We start from the raw sequence: 18,699 nt of genomic DNA on the forward strand, positions 1-18,699 counted from the left end.
GTTTCTATGTCATGTCCAGCTACAGTTTTTTCTCTAAATTCCTAACATTGCAGAGACAGTTTGCTCCTGGTACCTTCCTTATCTGCTTAGAATACAAGCTTAGAAACAGTGGTGTAGCAAATCAAGGGTTCGGATATTGCTTTAAACATTGTTTTATTCACACATCAATAATCACACACATATTACATAACACTCTTATGCAGTATACATACATCACCACAGGATTGTAGCCTTCATCTGAGCTGCAACATCAATCGGGGAAGCACCGATGACCTCCCAGAGATTCTGCGGGACAATTCCACACTGGAAAGAGGCGTCCCTCCAACTAGGTACAGAGCTTCTGTTTCAGCCAGGGCTTTCCCCTCTTTTTATAACAGCTCACAAACAAGTGTGCCTAGAACAGAACAATGAGTGGCCAATCTGCATTCCTCTCTCCCAGGCACCCACTGATGAAAACACCAGCCTTTGGGCTTGTTTCTCAGCACAGTCCTGTAGTGAGTTGCCCACCGCAACGGAGCATTGTGGTAGCAACCTGTTGAACAAATATTCTGGTACCCACAGGTCAAAACAAACATTCTGCATGTCAGAAAACAAATATTCTGGGTCAGCATCCGTATCATATCATAAGTATTATAGTCCAACACAAGTGGTAATAATGAACAGAATAAATGTTAAAGTACATATCTCCATACAGGCTTACCTTAATGTAATTTATATAAGTAAAGCTAATATAATTCATATATGTAAGTCCCTGTCCAGAAGAGCTTATAATGTTACCATTTTTACAATGCTTAAAGTGCAATGAACTCCTGCACACTCTCTACTGAACTGCCACACAGTTCAAACATGCTGGTTCACAATCCTTGTTCTTAAGCATGTCTTAATGCCTTAAACTATGTGACAGGCCTACGCAATCCCTCTTTTCAGATATTCCTAGTTGTTTGTCCAGGCCATTGGCCTGCTCTGACCTTCCTCTCTGACAGTAACCCCTTGTTTTTGAAACATGTATAACATCTTGAATATTTAAGTGTTTTTTCTACTGTGATTTATTGCAAGCTGAGTCAGATGGTTCTTCTCTCTGAAACATTTATCACATTCTAAACATTTAAATGGTTTCCCTCCCACATGGGTCCTTTTGTGCTATTTCAATTGGACCTTCTTATTAAAACATTTATCACATATTTAATATTAAAATGTTTTTTCTTCCTTATGAGTTTTCATGAACATTCTCCTTGGCCTTCCTTCTGAAACATTTATTACATTTGGAACACTTGTGGTTTCTCTCCCATATGAGTCCTTTTGTGCTGTTTCAGTTGGTCCTTCCTATGGAAACATTTATCACATTCTGAACATTGAAATGGTTCATCTCTTTTATGAGTCATTTTGTGACTTTTCAGGTTCACCTTGGTTCTCAAACATTTATAACATTCTGAACAGTTAAATGGTTTCTCTCCTGTATGAGTTATCTCCTGTATGAGTTATTTTGTGACATTTCACCTCATCCTTGGTTCTGAAGCATTTATCACATTCTGAACATTTAAATGGTTTCTCTCCAGTGTGAGTCATTTTGTGCCGTTGCAGGTACACCATGGTTCTGAAACCTTTATCACATTCTGAACATTTAAATGGTTTCTGTCCTGTATGGATCCTTTCATGCCGTTTCAGATACCCTTTCAAGTGAAAGGATTTATCACATTCTGAACATTGAAATGGTTTCTCTCCAGTGTGAGTCATTTTGTGGCGTTGCAGGTACATCATGGTTCTGAAACCTTTATCACATTCTGAACATTTAAATGGTTTCTCTCCGGTATGAGTCATTTTGTGATGTTTCAGGTGCCCTTTCAAGCTAAAGGATTTACCACATTCTGAACATTGAAATGGTTTCTCTCCTGTATGATTCATTTTGTGAATATTCAGGCTCTTCTTCCATTTAAAACATTTATCACATTCTGAACATTTAAATGGTTTCTCTCCTGTATGAATCCTGTGGTGCCTTCCAAGGTCTAGCTTGTATCTGAAACATTTATCACATTCTGAACATTGAAATGGCTTCTCTCCGGTATGACTCATTTTGTGGCTTTCCAGGTTCACCTTGGTTCTGAAACATTTATCGCATTCTGAGCAACTAAATGGTTTCTCTTTTTTCTCTCCTGTATGATTCATTTTGTGACTATTCAGGCTCTTCTTCCATTTGAAACATTTATCACATTCTAAACATTTAAATGGTTTCTCTCCTGTATGAGTCCTGTGGTGCCTCACAAGGTCTAGCTTGTATCTAAAACATTTATCACATTCTGAACATTGAAATGGCTTCTCTCCAGTATGAGTCATTTTGTGGCGTTTCAGGTTCACCTTGGTTCTAAAACATTTATCGCATTCTGAACAGTTAAATGGTTTCTCTTCTATATGAATCCATTCATGCCGTTTCAGACACTCTTTGAAGCTAAAGGATTTATTACATTCTGAACATTTAAATGGTTTCTCTCCAGTATGAGTCCTTTTGTGGCTTTCCAGGTGCACCTTGGTTCTGAAACATTTATCGCATTGAGAACATTTAAATGGCTTCTCTCCAGAATGAGTTCTTTTGTGGCTTTCCAGGTTCACCTTGGTTCTGAACCATTTATCACATTCTGAACATTGAAATGGTTTCACTCCATTATGAGTCTTTTTGTGTCTTTTCAGGTTCACCCTGCTTCTGAAACATTTATCGCATTCAGAACATTTACATGGTTTTTCACAGTTTCCAGAGTATCCAGATGGGTTAGTTTTGTGCATACCTTCATAGTCATGAACTTCAGTCCTAAGCCCACTTATCTGGTGCTCAATAAAATTGGACTCGGTAGTAAAGGTTTCCCAAACATCAGCACTTTTAAAATCGCTCTCACTGTTGAGTCTGCCAGATTGTACAAGTCTTGGGAAAAAGCTACAGTTTCTCTTTTGTCTTTCTAATCTTTCTCCTTTCTGAGCTGCTGCTGCTTTCTCACCGGTTGGTATTATGCTACCGATACCTCCTTCACAGTCTGCTGAAGGATCTGTGCTGTCTCTGGAGGAGTCTTCGTGTTTCCATTCCTCTTTCTGCTGCTCATCGCACATTCTCACTCTTTCACTCTCATTCCCAAATCCATCATCTGTTGGATAAAATAGAAGAGTACAATCATTAATTGTACAGCTATGGAAAAGGATATACTTGAGGTGTGTAGGAGCAAGGAGAATGTGCTCCTACCCTAGAAAATCCACTGGAGCACCTGGGCTAGATGTAGAACCAGGGGGGGGGGGGGGGGGGGGGGGGGGAGAAAGGATGGAACATTGTCAGGAGATCCGGGTGGGGGGGGTTGAAATAAAAAAATAAAAAGTTATGTGGGTGCCAGCCTGATATTCAGTAGTTCATGTCTTATGTGAGCCAGCTGGCACCCGCAGAACCCTGGGCTCCTCCTATATGCCTCCCCCTCATAACCGCCCCTTATTTTGTGAGCGATCAGAGGCAATATTCAGGGTACCGGCACTACATGCTTTAATGCCAGTGAACATTGGGGGTTAGGCAGCCCCAGGGGATTATCAGATTAAACTTAAAGAAGCGAAGAAGGAAATACAACTAGTGACAGCGAAGCAGAAGAAAAATGGCTAAAGATGTAAAGAGAGGTGACAAGACCTTTTTTTTTTTTTTAGATATATTGGGGAACGGAATTGCAAGACTGAAAGATGCTGAGAATAGCTATGTGGAGAGTGATGAGGTTAAAGTGAATGTGCTAAACAAATACTTCTCTTCAGTGTTCATGGAAGAAAATTCTGGAGAAGGATCATAGTTGGTTGAAGAGGGAATATCTGAGAATGGAGTGGATACTGTGCCGTTCATAGAAGAAAGCGTTTATAAACGGCTTGAAAACCCGAAAGTAGAAAAAGCTACGGAGCTGGATAGGATACATCCCAGTGAGGGAGTGTTTTCTGCTTCTATGTCACTCCCTCCCTCACGGCCCACTATAATTAAACCTGATCAGGTAGGATTTATTACTGGAAGGCAAGCAGCAGATGGTAGAAGAGTACTTTCCATCTATGAAGGGTGAAATACAAAAGAGGTGTATAGACTCTTTGCTTTCATATCAGACTGCTAAAATAGACAAGGAAATTCAGGCATCAAGCTCAAAACAGATTTGTTTCAGAATTATGGAAGGAAATGAACATATTATGAACATATTAGTATTAATTCATGATAATGTTATGCTGTAATTTCTGGTTTGTCTAGTCTTGTTGTATGTAACCCACATAGAACTGCGAGGTATTGCGGACTATAAAAACAAAGTGTTATTGTCACCAAACGCCTAGCGCCCGCCTGGGGTTAACCCTGTGGCCACCTGGAGGGTCTGTCTCCAACATTGCTCAGGACCGCCTGCACCTGGGCATGTGCTCTATACTAGCACCCTCCTCCCACCACAGTGTCCTGATTGCCTCTGAGCTAGTCTCCAACTCTCAGATTATTCTCTGGTGATTTCTAGGACACTGGGGCCAAACTCCAGGAGTTCCACAGTTTCTAGAAAGCAAACCCAAAAACACAAACCGGGATTCTTAGTCGGTCCAGGACGGCAGAACTAATAAACTATAGGTTTAATATCATGAAAATGAACAGTGAATGTTTGAAAAAACAGATGAAAAAGTACAGCTAGCAATAACAGATAACCACCAAAACAAGGGCCAACATTAAAACTATATAACACTTGTTACTACCTGGGTAGCACCTGGGGAGTTCAGGAACTTAACTGTTCACAAGCCATGAACAGGATCTCAGGACAGAGATTTTCCTCCTGTGAAGACACACACTGAAAATAAAGAAAAATCCAGTACCTCCTGGCTAGTTTGAAGTTCAGGGCTAATTAGAGCCCCAGGGCATCAATTTTGAAAGTATCTGGCAGTGGCGTAGCCAGACTGCCAATTTTGGATGGGCCTGAACCTAAAGTGGGTGGGCACAAAATTGTCTCTCTACCTCCCTTCCCCAGCAAAATTTAGTCACACTAATCAGATGCATTTGTCACACAGGGGTAAAGTACTGCTTTTCAGTGCATCAGGTTTCAGAAAATAATTTATTTAATAGCCTAACACCCTTTTCAATGAGCTTTCAGAGGCCAAAACCTCCTGCCTCAGGTCAGTATAATGCTGTTATGGTATCCTCTCCTGACCTAAGGAAGTATTGGTCTCTGAAACTTTATTAACTGTAAATAATTGGCAATACAAAATGGAGTCAAGCAGAAAGAAAATGGTTGCTTGCTGGACAAGCAGCAGTTGAAATATAATTGACCTTGTACAGAATGTGCACAGGTCTGCAGAATGAACATGTGAGCATGATTCATAAGGAAAGAAATAACAGAGAACAACGATTGGCAAAAGAACTGAAACTTGTGGCTATAACTTTTGCAGATAAGAAAAAAGGGAGTGAAAGGAAGACGCCAGATGGCCTGTATGAGAATCATGATTCACATGAAAAGAATAGAGCAGTGTGTGATGAAAAGAAAAAAACTGTATATAAACTGAAGGTGAAATGTAGTAGCAAGCAATTATAACTGCAGTATTGTAACTGATGAGATTGTTCTTGCTTCCTAGGCAACCTAATGTTGCATAGCTCTGTCATGGCATTGACAGTTGAATAAAAATCTTTTTCTTGGTACCATTTGTTTCTACATATTTTTTTATATACTATGAACTGAATGAACTGAGTTTTGGATTTAGTACAACTGTGGATTTTGTACAATTGGCGACCTGCACGAAGGGACTCCAATCCTTGGAGCTGTTGATTGAGTCCAGGAGCATCGGTCTTACGATACTGATCAGCTCGTGAGAGGTGCCCTGCAATCTTCTGATCTCGTGGCAGAGTTTATCTTGTTATTTGGATCCTGTGAGTATAACTTTGACGTCATTCTTTCTTCTGTATTATATTTCCTTACGCTGCTTGCCATTTTTCTGTTTTATTTTTTATTTTTTCTTGCACTTTTTGTTTTTTGCTATTATTTGCAATACTATTGTACTATATGTAAAATGGCTAATATTAATATTGATATTGAGGTTCTTGTCTCTTCTACAGCAGACGGTGCAAGCTTTGTATATGCAGCACCAGGATTTCGTTGCTGGGGATAATGTTGTTTATCTTTCTTGAATCTGGTTGTTAAAAAGGGTATGACAATTCATGCTTTTCTTTAAGTCTTATGGGTATAGTATTACGGAGGTTAAATACAAAGCCTCCCTTCAGGAATGTAGCCTTGATTTTCCTCCAGCTGTTTTTTTTGTCACGCTATGTTAACTTTCAACTTTGTGATTTACTGAAAGGTGCATGACGGCATTTTCTGAGGTTTAAAATAAATAGGAATTATTTAGCTAAGTTTTTGGATTATGGAGTTATTACAAATTTTATATACCTTGTATACCAGGATTTTGTGCTATCCCAGTGCCCTTCTAGGCAACTGCCTGTGTTGCCTCACTTTGCTTCTCTTTTATTACATTAGATTTAACATTTGTATTCTTATAGCTCCATGCTGCACTTGGGTTCAAAGCACGGTGCATCTGTTGTAATTTACTGTGAGATTTATGGTATCGTGTTCATTTACTGACTATAGTCCCTAAAGAATGTAAAGAAAACCACAGAAGGTATCCCACACCCCAAAAGCTAAAACATTGGATTTTAAAACTCAGATTTGTAACTTATGTCAAAGTTACCGAGAGAGCTTGTTTCCTCCCCGCTTCTGCACAGATACATTAAACAAACCCTGCATTCGGAGAAAAAAAAAAAAAAAGGGGTCCAGTTTGTGCTTTTCTTCAGGGACATATCAGCTACCTGTAGCCATGATTCATTTGCCTTTTATGCAAACCTTATGAGTCTCGTAGGCAGTGCAAATCACAGCTGCTTAATTGTATTGCACTAAATTTGTTTTCCTCCACTGCAGGGGAGGGATGCAAATTCCTAAGTTATTCATGAGACTTGCAAACTATTTCTTGCCTATTCTCTGTACCTACCTCAGTAGGATTTGTACAATAAATGACTAGTGAAATATCCCACGTGTATGTATGTTCTGTACCCCAGGTAATTGAGATTTCAGAGAGATAAGTTTTAGGTTTCATGTGGATTTTCGTTGTTTCAATGTTCAGTTGTTTGCTTATGACGTCACTCTTCTTTCTTTTATTGATGACTTGCTCCCTCTGCTGATCTTTGTGTGTATTACATGCACAAGTTGCTTTGGGAAAGAAAAAAAAAAAAAGAGACAGTCCCTGCCCAAAGGAGCTTGCGGTCTAAACCAGGGCAGACAGACAAGACTCACAATTACAGACTTTTGTTTTAATAATGTGATTTATGCAAGGAACCGTTTGTCTACTAAACTACTTGATGTGTTTAATTCATCATGCTTGTGATAAATATATATCTGTGTTACTTTACCTTGGGCAATTGGGACTCCAGAGATATTGCCCCCTCCAGGGTAAAGGAATTTAGCTGAATGCTCAGATTAAGAAATTGTTAATGTACCTTGAATGAGAATGCTTTGTGCTGCTATAGAACATTTCTAGGCACCTGCCTACTTTGCTGACATCAACCTTGTTCTAACTTTTCTCCATAAATCATATGTCTCATGATTTTAGCTGGACGCTTAAACCTGGTTGTCCAGAGAGGTGAGGTGTACCATGATAAAGATCTAAATGTAAGTTTTAAATTATAGGGAATTACATTATGAAGAAGATGGAAGCAAGTTCCCATTCATTGAAAGGTTACTGAGATGTTTGAAGCTTGTAAAAGATATACTGCCAATGTGCAAGTTGTGTGAATAGTGTGAATAACCACATGGCAGGAGTACATGATTATGTGCTACGAAAGTACACTTGTAAGTTAGATAGAAGGGTTGTGGAAGTGGATATATGTGGAAGTGTTTCAACAGGACTATACTGTTTGGGGATAGGCCAGAATAGGAATTCATTTTATTCTGTATTACCTATCAAAAGAAGCATGAAATTTGAGTATAGAATTAAGCTAATGGCATTTTGTTAAGGGTTTGACCAGATATTGAGTGAATTATTATCATTTATGCCCTGAGGCCTACATAGAGGCCCTGTTCTGATTTATCGTTTGGAGTCCTCTCTCTTGTTTTTCAGGTTCATCAAATTGTCCTCTCACCTTAGTTGGCAGGCAGGACGTGACATCATTTGACTGTGATCACTGATGGCACCAGTCTGTGTTAAGGCCTGCTGTCTACCATTCCTGATCTACTTCTGAATTGATAAATAATTTTTATAATTGGCATGTGACATTACATTTACCAGCGTCTGACATGAGTAAAGCTATGGAAGCCTCGTTTTGGCATCCTAATATGCTTTCTTATGCCATGAGAATTGTACTAAACTGTTTAGTTTGTTCCAAAAATATAGTACATCGAGGTCCAGTTATTTCTCCTGGATCCATTCCTATTCCAACAGGACCTGGAGTAGAATGGCATGTGGATTTCACGGATATGGTAACACTGGTAAAAGGTAAAAGGTATCTTTTAGTGTGGGTCGACGCATTTACAAAATGGGTGGAAGCGTTTCCGTGTTCAAAGGAAACAGCTCAGGTGGTAATAGACACCTTTTTGAAATATATATTACCAGCCCATGGATGTCCACAAAAATTGGTAACGGACAATGGAAGTCATTTTGTAAACTCACTGGTCAAGGATATGACTGATTTATGTGGAATACTGTATAGACGGGTGGCAGTCTATCGCCCTACTTCTAATGGCCTAGTGGAACGCTATAATGGCCTATTAAAAACAAGACTTAGAGTCTTACTAGCCTCATTAAATCAGGGCTCAGAAAAGAAATATACCTGGTTGGACTTATTGCCCATGGCTGTGCTACAGTTAAGGTGTCATCCAAGTACAAAATTGCAGATCTCACCTTTTCAATTACATACAGGACGAGACCCTAGAGGGGTACCTGTAAAAGAAATTGATACCGGCTTTGACGGTATAACTAATTATTGGAAACAAATAAATCCAATAATAAATTTGACCAGAGATATGGCAATTTGTAAATCAAAGGAAGTTCCTAATATGACTTTTTCTTCATCTTTTTCAGTGGGTCAAAAGGTCCTTCGAAAGAACTTCACACATAAGACCTGGAAGGACCCAATTTACGTGGGACCATTTGAAATAAAAGAGCTAACTCATACAACAGCAAGATTGTCAGACCACATCACTTGGGTACATCTATCTGATATACGTAAGGCTCATGATCTAGGACTACCTGAGGAAATAGAAACCACCATTGTACCTCCAAAGGGCACTGATTAACAACGTTATCAGTGTAAAAGGATTATGAAGGCTTTTGCAATCTGTTTGCTGGTAGGACTTACTTATGGACTCAATACATATGTTGAGAGAATTCAACATGCCTCAAAGACTCTTAATCTGACTAACTGTATTATTTGCACTCCACTTGTCACTTCTGTGACTACCATTCCAGCACATATTCACCCTTACTCTATGATTAAGTTGCAAGGTATTCATAACTGTTTCAGTAATGGTACCTGCTATTTGGGTCTGGGTCATGAACATAGGCAATATTGGACCAATGTTACTGCTCAACGCCTGCCTTCTTTGTTTGCTCATACTATTCCTGCACTAAACTATTGGTGTCTGATAAACTCTAGTTCACTTCAGGGTAAGATGCCTAATGTTTTATGTAATTACACTTATGACATACAATCCCGAAATTGGACTGTGTTACAGGGATCCTATGTTATAAATCAGACTGCAACATCTATAGCTTGTGCTAACAAAATGTTCTGTAACCGGACACTGACAACCTCTTATGTGACCTCTACTAACCTTACTCTTACAAATTTGACTTTCTTCTTTTCATTATGTCAATTTAATGCCTCTTCTATACAAGCCATTACTGCTATGCCTACTGCGTGTTCTTCACTTAAGGCACTAAATAATCCTATTTTTCCTTTTTCTCAAACTTATGCTTTATATCATAACCTAACTTCTCTACAATCTTTACGGTTGGGAGATAATCTGTTATGTGATAATATCCTGTACACCTATCTTCCATCATGTTATAAGTTCTGCACTCTTGTTCAACTAAATTTATTTGATTTGATCATTCCATTAGATGGCACATCACATAGTTCTAATAGTCAGAAACGACGTAAAAGACATGTTTCCAGTACCTCCTTTAGTGCTTTAACAGGAGATGATCAAGCTTTACAATTAGCATTAGATTATATTAACAGTACTTATCCTATGACTAAGAAGGGCCCATGGTTAAAAGGTCTTGTAACATTTGCAATTGTTTTTATAATAGTTTTATTGCTACTGGCTTGTCTGATTCCTTGCTGTATGAAAATATGTGGAAATATGCTGACAAAAGTAACAGCCACAACTATGATCTCTCAAAAACAAAATGTAAACATAACCCAGATCAATCAGGAATTGATTGAGAAAAAAGAAATACACAATGTGTATGCTAAAGCATCTGTAATGAAAAAATAGCACTTGACAGAAACTGTTTCCTAGTGACGACGGCCTTGTGAAAAAGAGTAATGTGACATTCTACATCTTAAACAAGCTCAAACATGCTAGTGAAACTATTAGTGCATAAATGTGAACACTGTCATCAGTGTTCAAGGGGGGTATGTAAATAATTGGCAATACAAAATGGAGTCAAGCAGAAAGAAAATGGTTGCTTGCTGGACAAGCAGCAGTTGAAATATAATTGACCTTGTACAGAATGTGCACAGGTCTGCAGAATGAACATGTGAGCATGATTCATAAGGAAAGAAATAACAGAGAACAACGATTGGCAAAAGAACTGAAACTTGTGGCTATAACTTTTGCAGATAAGAAAAAAGGGAGTGAAAGGAAGACGCCAGATGGCCTGTATGAAAAGAATAGAGCAGTGTGTGATGAAAAGAAAAAAACTGTATATAAACTGAAGGTGAAATGTAGTAGCAAGCAATTATAACTGCAGTATTGTAACTGATGAGATTGTTCTTGCTTCCTAGGCAACCTAATGTTGCATAGCTCTGTCATGGCATTGACAGTTGAATAAAAATCTTTTTCTTGGTACCATTTGTTTCTACATATTTTTTTATATACTATGAACTGAATGAACTGAGTTTTGGATTTAGTACAACTGTGGATTTTGTACATAACACAGGTACCATATTACTTTATCCTAAATTAAAAATAAAATTATTTTCTTTACAAATAGAAAAATACATAGTAGAATATATTGCTATCAATGATGTAGACGAGGTACACCCTACTAGCTTGTGGGAAGGACTTAAAGCGGTACTGAGAGGGAATCTTATTGCGCTTCAATCTCACATGTATAAGGCTAAGAAATTGAAGGAAGAGGTGCTTAGGGATAAATTGACACAGCTAGAAAGAGACCATAAAGCCAACACCTCGGATAGCCAAAAATTAGGGAAGATCCATCAGATGAGGGGTCAGATGGCAGATATTGCGATGCAATTACAGGCTGTGCAACAGGAACACTTTGAGTTTGGTGACAAAGCCAGCAGGATGCTGGCATTTAAGCTTAGAAAGAAAGAGCAGCGTAACTATATAACAGCCATCAAAGATAGCGGGGGAGCCCTTCTAACTGAAACAGATAAAATACAAGAGTCCTTTTGGGACTTTTATAACCAGCTATATCAGGGGGAGCAAACAGTGTCCCTGGAGGAAAAAGAGGCATACTTGGAGGGAGTAGCATCACAGAGGGTTTCGGGGGAAGAGGCAGAGAGAATCTCAAAGGACATCACAGTAGAAGAGGTGATGGAGGCCATAGCTGACTTGCCAAATAACAAGGCCCTGGGCCTGTTAGACTTGCTGCCCACATTCGCCACGAATTAATATGTTACAAGAAATTCTACCCAGTTCTCCAGCAATTAATATGTTGGAAGAAATGAGTTATTTTGGGGAAAATAGCTCTAGAGCAACTCGCCACTGCTTAGAATTTAAGAGCAGGTGCTGTATTTATATTGATTTCTCCACCAATCACCAAAGGTGATAATTGCAATAAATTAAATAAATTAAGTATATATATATTCAGAACACAAAGAGACCATATTTTTAGCTTCAAAAAGATTGATTTAATTTACAATTGCACACAAGAGGTAGGTTTTAAAAGGGATCTTTACAGGTAATCTGTGCTTAAAATAGAACAAAGTAGCAGGTAGATCAAAAGTTGTTACTCACAAGTCCTTGTTACACAGTATGAACAGCATTAGGTAAGCACATGTTTTAGGCGCAAGGCTTCAGCGGAGCGGACCCCAAAGAGAGCAGCAGTTTCCAAGAGGGGCAGGTTTCCAGAGGAAGCAGGTCCCAAGAGCGGCAGGTCCCAAGAGCGGCAGGTCCCAAGAGAGCGAGCTGGGCTGTTTCCAGGCCTTTTATAATGTTAGCAGAGAAGCATGGTGTGTGCATGTCTTGGATATTTTGCAAGGCATTATGGTTAATGTAGTCTCATGTCTGCACACGACCCCTGAGTTGGTCTCATGTCTTATGACATCACGGTCTGGATTTTGCTGGCAAATGTCTTTTGATGTCCTGTTCAGTCTCTGGGGCAGATACACATTCCTTTCTGCACATGTCTGGAAGCTGATGGGAGGGGCAGGTATACCTTTGACAAGCAAATGTCCTGTTTATGCTTCCTTTGTTTTATTCAGGTGCCCACCTTAGTCCATCTTTTGTTAGGTGGGAGGACAGAGGAATAGAGTCAATTTAAAACTTTAAAGCAGTCTTAAGTCTTTTGTTTGAGGAATGAGAAAAGGCAAGATGAGGCCCCAAAGGGGGAGGGAAGAGGGCTTTTGGAATGAGACTATTTTCTCTGCTGCAGTGTCAAATATATATTTTTAAAAGATACACAAATATATTGCTGTATATATATCCAGCAAATATGCTACATATTTCAGTAATAAACTGATACCGTTACAGGCCCAGATGGATTTCCCATCAGGTTCTATAAAATGTTCAGTAAATTGCTGGCCCCCATCCTGGTGAAGGCTATCTCCTCCTTTGGTAATATCCAGGAGCTACCTTACTCATGGAGACTGGCAGAGGTGGTCCTCACATTAAAACCAGGAAAGGGGGGGTCACGTGATGCAAGAGACCTGAGCGGACGCCTGGTGGCTCGGCTCCCCGCTCCTCACCTAATTTTTCCCCCATGGAACAAGAGTTAGATGACTAATCACTTCTAAAACAGACCAGCGCGCACACAGAATCAGCTGAGCCGCGGGACGTGAGGTTAGAAGAAGGCTAGAGCGAAGCGGCATGCCAGTAAAGACGCTGCGATCGGGGAAGGAGAAGAGCAACGTGGCGAAAAACAAAATGGCGGCGCAATCCCCATTTGCCTCATCGATATCGCCGGGACGCGGTCAGAGCCTCACTCCGCAGCATGAGGACATAGTCCAAATGTCCCTGAAAAATATGTCTCAGCTGCTGGATGACAAACTAGCTAAACTGCATACCGGCATGGACGAAATTAAGGAGTGCCTAGCAGGGCACGCAGCCAGGCTACAGCAAGCAGAGGAGCGCATCTCTGCACAAGAAGACCAAGCAGTGGCGGCAGAGGGGCGTCTCGGCACCCTGGAATCCCAGATGCGCACACTGCTCGACCGTGTGGAAGACCAAGAGAATAGGGGAAGACGCAACAATGTTAGATTTGTTGGCATCCCCGAAACAGCTCTGGACTCGGACCTAAAGGAACTGGCAGAAAAATGGCTGCCCCAACAGATGGGACTTGCACTGGAATCGGGCAAGGTGGAGAGGATCCATCGCATAGGAACGCGAAGAGAGGGAACGGATCGCCCGAGGGTAGTCATTGCCAGATATTTAAACTATGCAGATAAAGCTAAAATTCTGGAGCAATACAAGAGACAACGCAATCTGGAATACAAAGGGAAAAAGATTTTATTATTCCAAGATTTTTCATTCCGGGTCATGGAGCAGAGGAAGCTGATGGCGCCATATTGCACGAAACTATTTGAGCAAGGCATCAAGTTCGCATTCCAATACCCGGCCAAAGTGCGAGTTACTCACGACAACCGCACCGCCACCTACACAAAGGTGGAGGAAATCCAAGCGTTTCTGGAGAGAGTGGCGAAAGCGCCGCGGCAAGACATGGAGGCGATCGCAGAGGGAGAGCAGTGAGTCAGGAACTGTCTCGAACAGGTACCTCACTAGAGGAGTAACAGAGCAGACAATGGACTTGGAAAGCCTTGAATGGAGCAGCGGCCTAAGTGTGGTCGATCTGATGTGGAGGCATGTGTGCAAAAAAAGTTTTGGCAGATAAATGGATCAGTGCTTTAGCGGATCGGAGATCAATGAAAGATATGACTGGCCTGAGACGCCTGGTGAATAAACTTTGCGCACGTGGAGCGGAGCTTCAGCGGCACAGGAGCCAGGGATCACCGTCACCGCTGGTCACTCGACCAACGATAGAGTCTTGAAGGGGACCGTATGTTTGGCCTGGCCGCCGGGAGCCACTAACACAGTGGCCTTGGAGCGGCTAGGCGAAATGTATGGGCGAAATATATGAACGATATAAAGTCCATCCGAGACAGACAGTAAGCTTAAAATGAGGCTTAAATTGCTGCAATGTTAAAACTGATCTAGGTACCATACTATTTACCATTTACTATTCAATGTTATGTTTTTGGGTTTCGTTTGCAGTTCAGATAAGTGGGAATGGGCTATGGTCCTAAAGTTGGAATGTTGATATGTTGGAATGCAAATTATTTTTCTGAATCAACAATGTTGATATGGGGGGAGCGGGTGGGGGCGGGGAGTTGAGGCATATCTTAGTCGGGGTTGGTTGAGGGGGTTCAAACCTCAATCATAGGATACAAAAGGAAGGTGAGTGAGGATGTGAGGGAGTGGATGGAAGATGGATGGGGGAAGGATGAGATGTCACGAAGAATGGATGCATTTGTGAGTCTGGGGATGAGAAAGGAGGCTGTTTGGGATCTCAGGGTAGGGGGGGAGAGGAGAGGGGATGGGGGGGGCGGGCTGGGAGGGACGAGGGGACGGGGAGAGGGGAATTAGGCATATAGGACCGAGACCTGGGAGAAAGGGTAGGGAAATGCGGCAGTGGAATCAGGGCTCTCACTGTGGTGCTCAGAGGCCAAGGGTGGCACAAGACGCACACCGGAGAATGACTTTGAGGGGAGGCATAGCTGGGATGCCGCTCCGGAAGGGTTTCAAAGGCAGAACACACAGTAACAAAACACTAGTGTGGAGAAATGGGTAGCATTCGTATAGCTTCTTTAAATGCAGATGGAATACACTCACCCATTAAACGCAAAAAGATCTTGCAATATAGCAAACAACTAAAAGTAGGGGTTCTATTGGTACAGGAAACCCACTTGTCAGCCACAGAACATCTGAAATTGAAACAAAGCTGGGTGGGAGAACTAGCCTACTCGTCCTTTAACAATCGGCAGAGGGGAGTGGCCATCCTCTTAAGTAAAAGCTTAGATTATACGTGCCACAGGACGGTCCAAGATTCTGAGGGCCGCTTTGTGATATGGATGGGCATCCTGAGTGGGTCAAAGGTGGCTTTATGTTCGGTGTACGCCCCTAACGTATACTCCCAAAAATTTTTTCTCAAACTTATAGCAGCCCTGGTTCCACTACAAGAATATAAACTGATCGTGGGAGGGGACTTTAACATCACAGCAGATCCCCTAGTTGACTGTAATCCACCAAAGATGAGGCCTAAGGATGCAGAAGACAGAGGCGTAGGGTTGCTACAGAGGGACCTGGGACTTGTGGACGTGTGGAGGGTATTGCACCCGGACGAGAGAGAATATACTTTCCTTTCCACTGTCCACGGGTGTCAGGCAAGGCTGGATTGTATCCTATTAACACAGGGCCTTTTTTCTGTGAGCAAGGCGGCGGGGATTGAAATAGCCGTGGTATCAGATCACAGCCTGGTATGGGTGGATGTGGCCTTGGGTGGGGCTAGGAGTAAAGCGGGATGGCGAATGAACCCAACACTGTACCAGGAGCAAGAATTTAGAGACTATCTGCAACAGGAATGGCAGTTTTTTCTAGAGGATAACAAAAACTCTGTAAATGATCCGGTCGTACTATGGGAGGCAGGGAAGGCTGTATTGAGGGGCAAAATCATTGAATATACTGCTAGGACTAGGAAGATAAGAGAGGGGGTGCTCCTTGACCAGCTCACAAAACTGCAGAACGCTAGGGCAGCGATGATGAGAGGAGATGAGAGGGCAAAGGACACTTTTAAGGAAACAAAAGTCCAGATCAACGAGACGTTGAACAAAAGGGCAATGCGGGATATACAAATATACAAATATAAATTACATAGGTGGGGGAATAAAACGGGGAGTCTATTAGCATCCATGGTACGCAGTAGATCTGCAAAACATTTTATCACTAAAATTAAAAATAGAGGGGGACAAAAACTAGAAAGGGAGGAAGAAATACAGGCAGCGTTTGTGGATTTTTACAAATCATTGTATGATAAGGGGACTTGTGATGAGGGTAAAAGGGAGGCCTTTTTCCAGAATCTTCAGCTCCCGACACTTTCTCAAGACCAAAGAGAAGCGTTGAATGAGAGAGTCTCGGGTGAGGAAATTCAAGCAGCCATCAAAAAGCTAAAACTAGCCAAAGCGCCGGGTCCTGATGGGATAGGGCCAGAATTTTACAAGATTTTAGGAGGAAAGATAGCAGGGCCGTTTGGTGATCTATGTGAGGCATTGTGCACGGAAGGGCAACCCACGGGGACTTTGACACATGCCACCATCATAGTGCTGCCGAAGCCGGGGCGCGATAAAGAAGTGCTGGGATCTTATCGTCCTATATCTTTACTAAACCAAGACATTAAGCTGTTTGCCAGCATCATGGCCGCCAGGCTAGGGAAGGTGCTTCCCCATTTGGTACATGGAGACCAAACGGGATTTGTGCCGGGGAGATATGCGTCCACAAACATCCTCAGAGCGATTAGTGCCTTGCAGGATAAGGGAGGCAAGACGGGAGATAATATTATTGTCAGCCTAGACGCAGAAAAAGCTTTTGACAAGATACTGTGGGAATATCTTTTCTGGGTGCTTCCCCAATTCGGCATCTACGGGGAATTTCTGCGGGGGACGAGAGCGCTATACAGGAATCCGACGGCACAGATCTTGATAAACAACGCCTTGTCGCAGTCGTTCCCACTGCTCCGGGGCACGCGCCAGGGATGCCCTTTATCTCCAATGCTATTTGTACTGGCCTTGGAACCCCTGGCGAGTAAGATTCGGCAGTCCCAAGAACTAACAGGAATTCGGATAGGGAAGGAGGAATATAAAATAAATCTTTTTGCGGACGATATGTTAATCTTTTTAGGGGAGGCGACTTGTGGTATCCCCACCCTCATAGACATGATCCAACGGTTTGGCTCCTTCTCCGGCCTCAGGATCAATTTTGACAAATCAGAGGCTATGGCGCTATCCAAAAACTGTAAGTGCCAATGCTGTCCAGACTTTCCGTTAACTTGGGCAAAGGGGCCGATGAAGTACTTGGGAGTCTTCCTTCACGTAGATCACAAGGTCATGTATAAAAAGAATGTAGCCGAGAAGGTGGACGGGATAAGAAAATTGTGCCATCAATGGAAAGACCTACCAGTATCATTCTTGGGACGAGTGGCACTTGTCAAAATGGTACTTATTCCTAAGATACTGTACTGCTTACAGATGCTGCCAATATGGGTTCACAGTAAGGATGAGAGGGTATACCGGGGAGCTATAACCTCCTTCATTTGGGGGGGGCGAAGGGCTAGGATAGGTTATGGCAAGCTGGTCCGGGACAGAAAGGAAGGGGGAGTCAACTTACCGGATCTCCGTCTTTACAATGTTGCAGCGCTCCTTAGATGGATTCACGAAATACACACGGGTTGCTTCAAATATGCACCGCCACGGGTGTGGAAATTCGCAGCCCACCCTTGGTCGGTATTTAACACCTTACATGGTAGGAGATCACAGATACAGATCTCTCCTCTTTTATTGCCATTACGCATGGCATGGGATTGGTGGCGACAGAGGGTGGGGGAAGCAGTAGGTCCCTCTCCATTCATAGAATTTCTAGATAATCCGGACTTTCCCGCAGGGAGGGGATCTCGATATTTTAAGGAATGGGAGCAGAAAGGTTGTAGATATGTAGGGCAGGTGCTAGAAGAAGGGGGATCCCACATTCTATCTTTCGCAGAGTGTCAGGCTAAATGGAATATCCCACAACATTTATTTTTTTCTTATTTACAAATCAGGCACTATGTGTCATCCTTGAAAAAGAAGAGTAATAAACTCCCATCCTTTACCGCACTAGATGTAGTGTTCAAGCAACTGCCCCCGGAACGCAATAAGCTTTCAGTCTGGTACCAAGTGGGTAAAACATGGAGGCCAACCAATTATGTGGACACGTTGGCCGCCAGGTGGAGCTCAGGGGTGGGCAGCGCGGTGTCGGCAAGGGAGATTAAGAGATGCTTTGAATTGGCCTACAAAGTAACCCCCAATGTGAGCTGTCACGAAACTCAGTTGAAGATCCTGCACCGGGTGTATCTTACTAGGAGTAGGGGAAAGGCCATGGGACTATGGGCATCAGACGACTGTAATAGATGTGTAAACCACAAAGGTACCCTGACGCACCAATTTCTAGAGTGTTCGGCATTGCGGACGTTCTGGAACGGTGT

General features: G+C 42.1%; 1 protein-coding gene across 1 annotated transcript in view; it reads right to left on the reverse strand.

The window, feature by feature from the left end:
- Window positions 1–18,699, reverse strand: part of LOC115465473 — a 253,686-nt gene that overhangs the window by 218,123 nt on the left and 16,864 nt on the right. Inside the window, exon 8 of the mRNA XM_030196004.1 lies at window positions 1,439–3,128. Coding sequence (XP_030051864.1) covers window positions 1,439–3,128 — 1,690 coding nt within the window. The remainder of the gene's footprint in view (window positions 1–1,438; window positions 3,129–18,699) is intronic.

This window comes from Microcaecilia unicolor, chromosome 1 (genome assembly GCF_901765095.1).
Source record: "Microcaecilia unicolor chromosome 1, aMicUni1.1, whole genome shotgun sequence".
In the NCBI taxonomy this organism is placed as follows: Eukaryota; Metazoa; Chordata; class Amphibia; order Gymnophiona; family Siphonopidae; genus Microcaecilia; species Microcaecilia unicolor.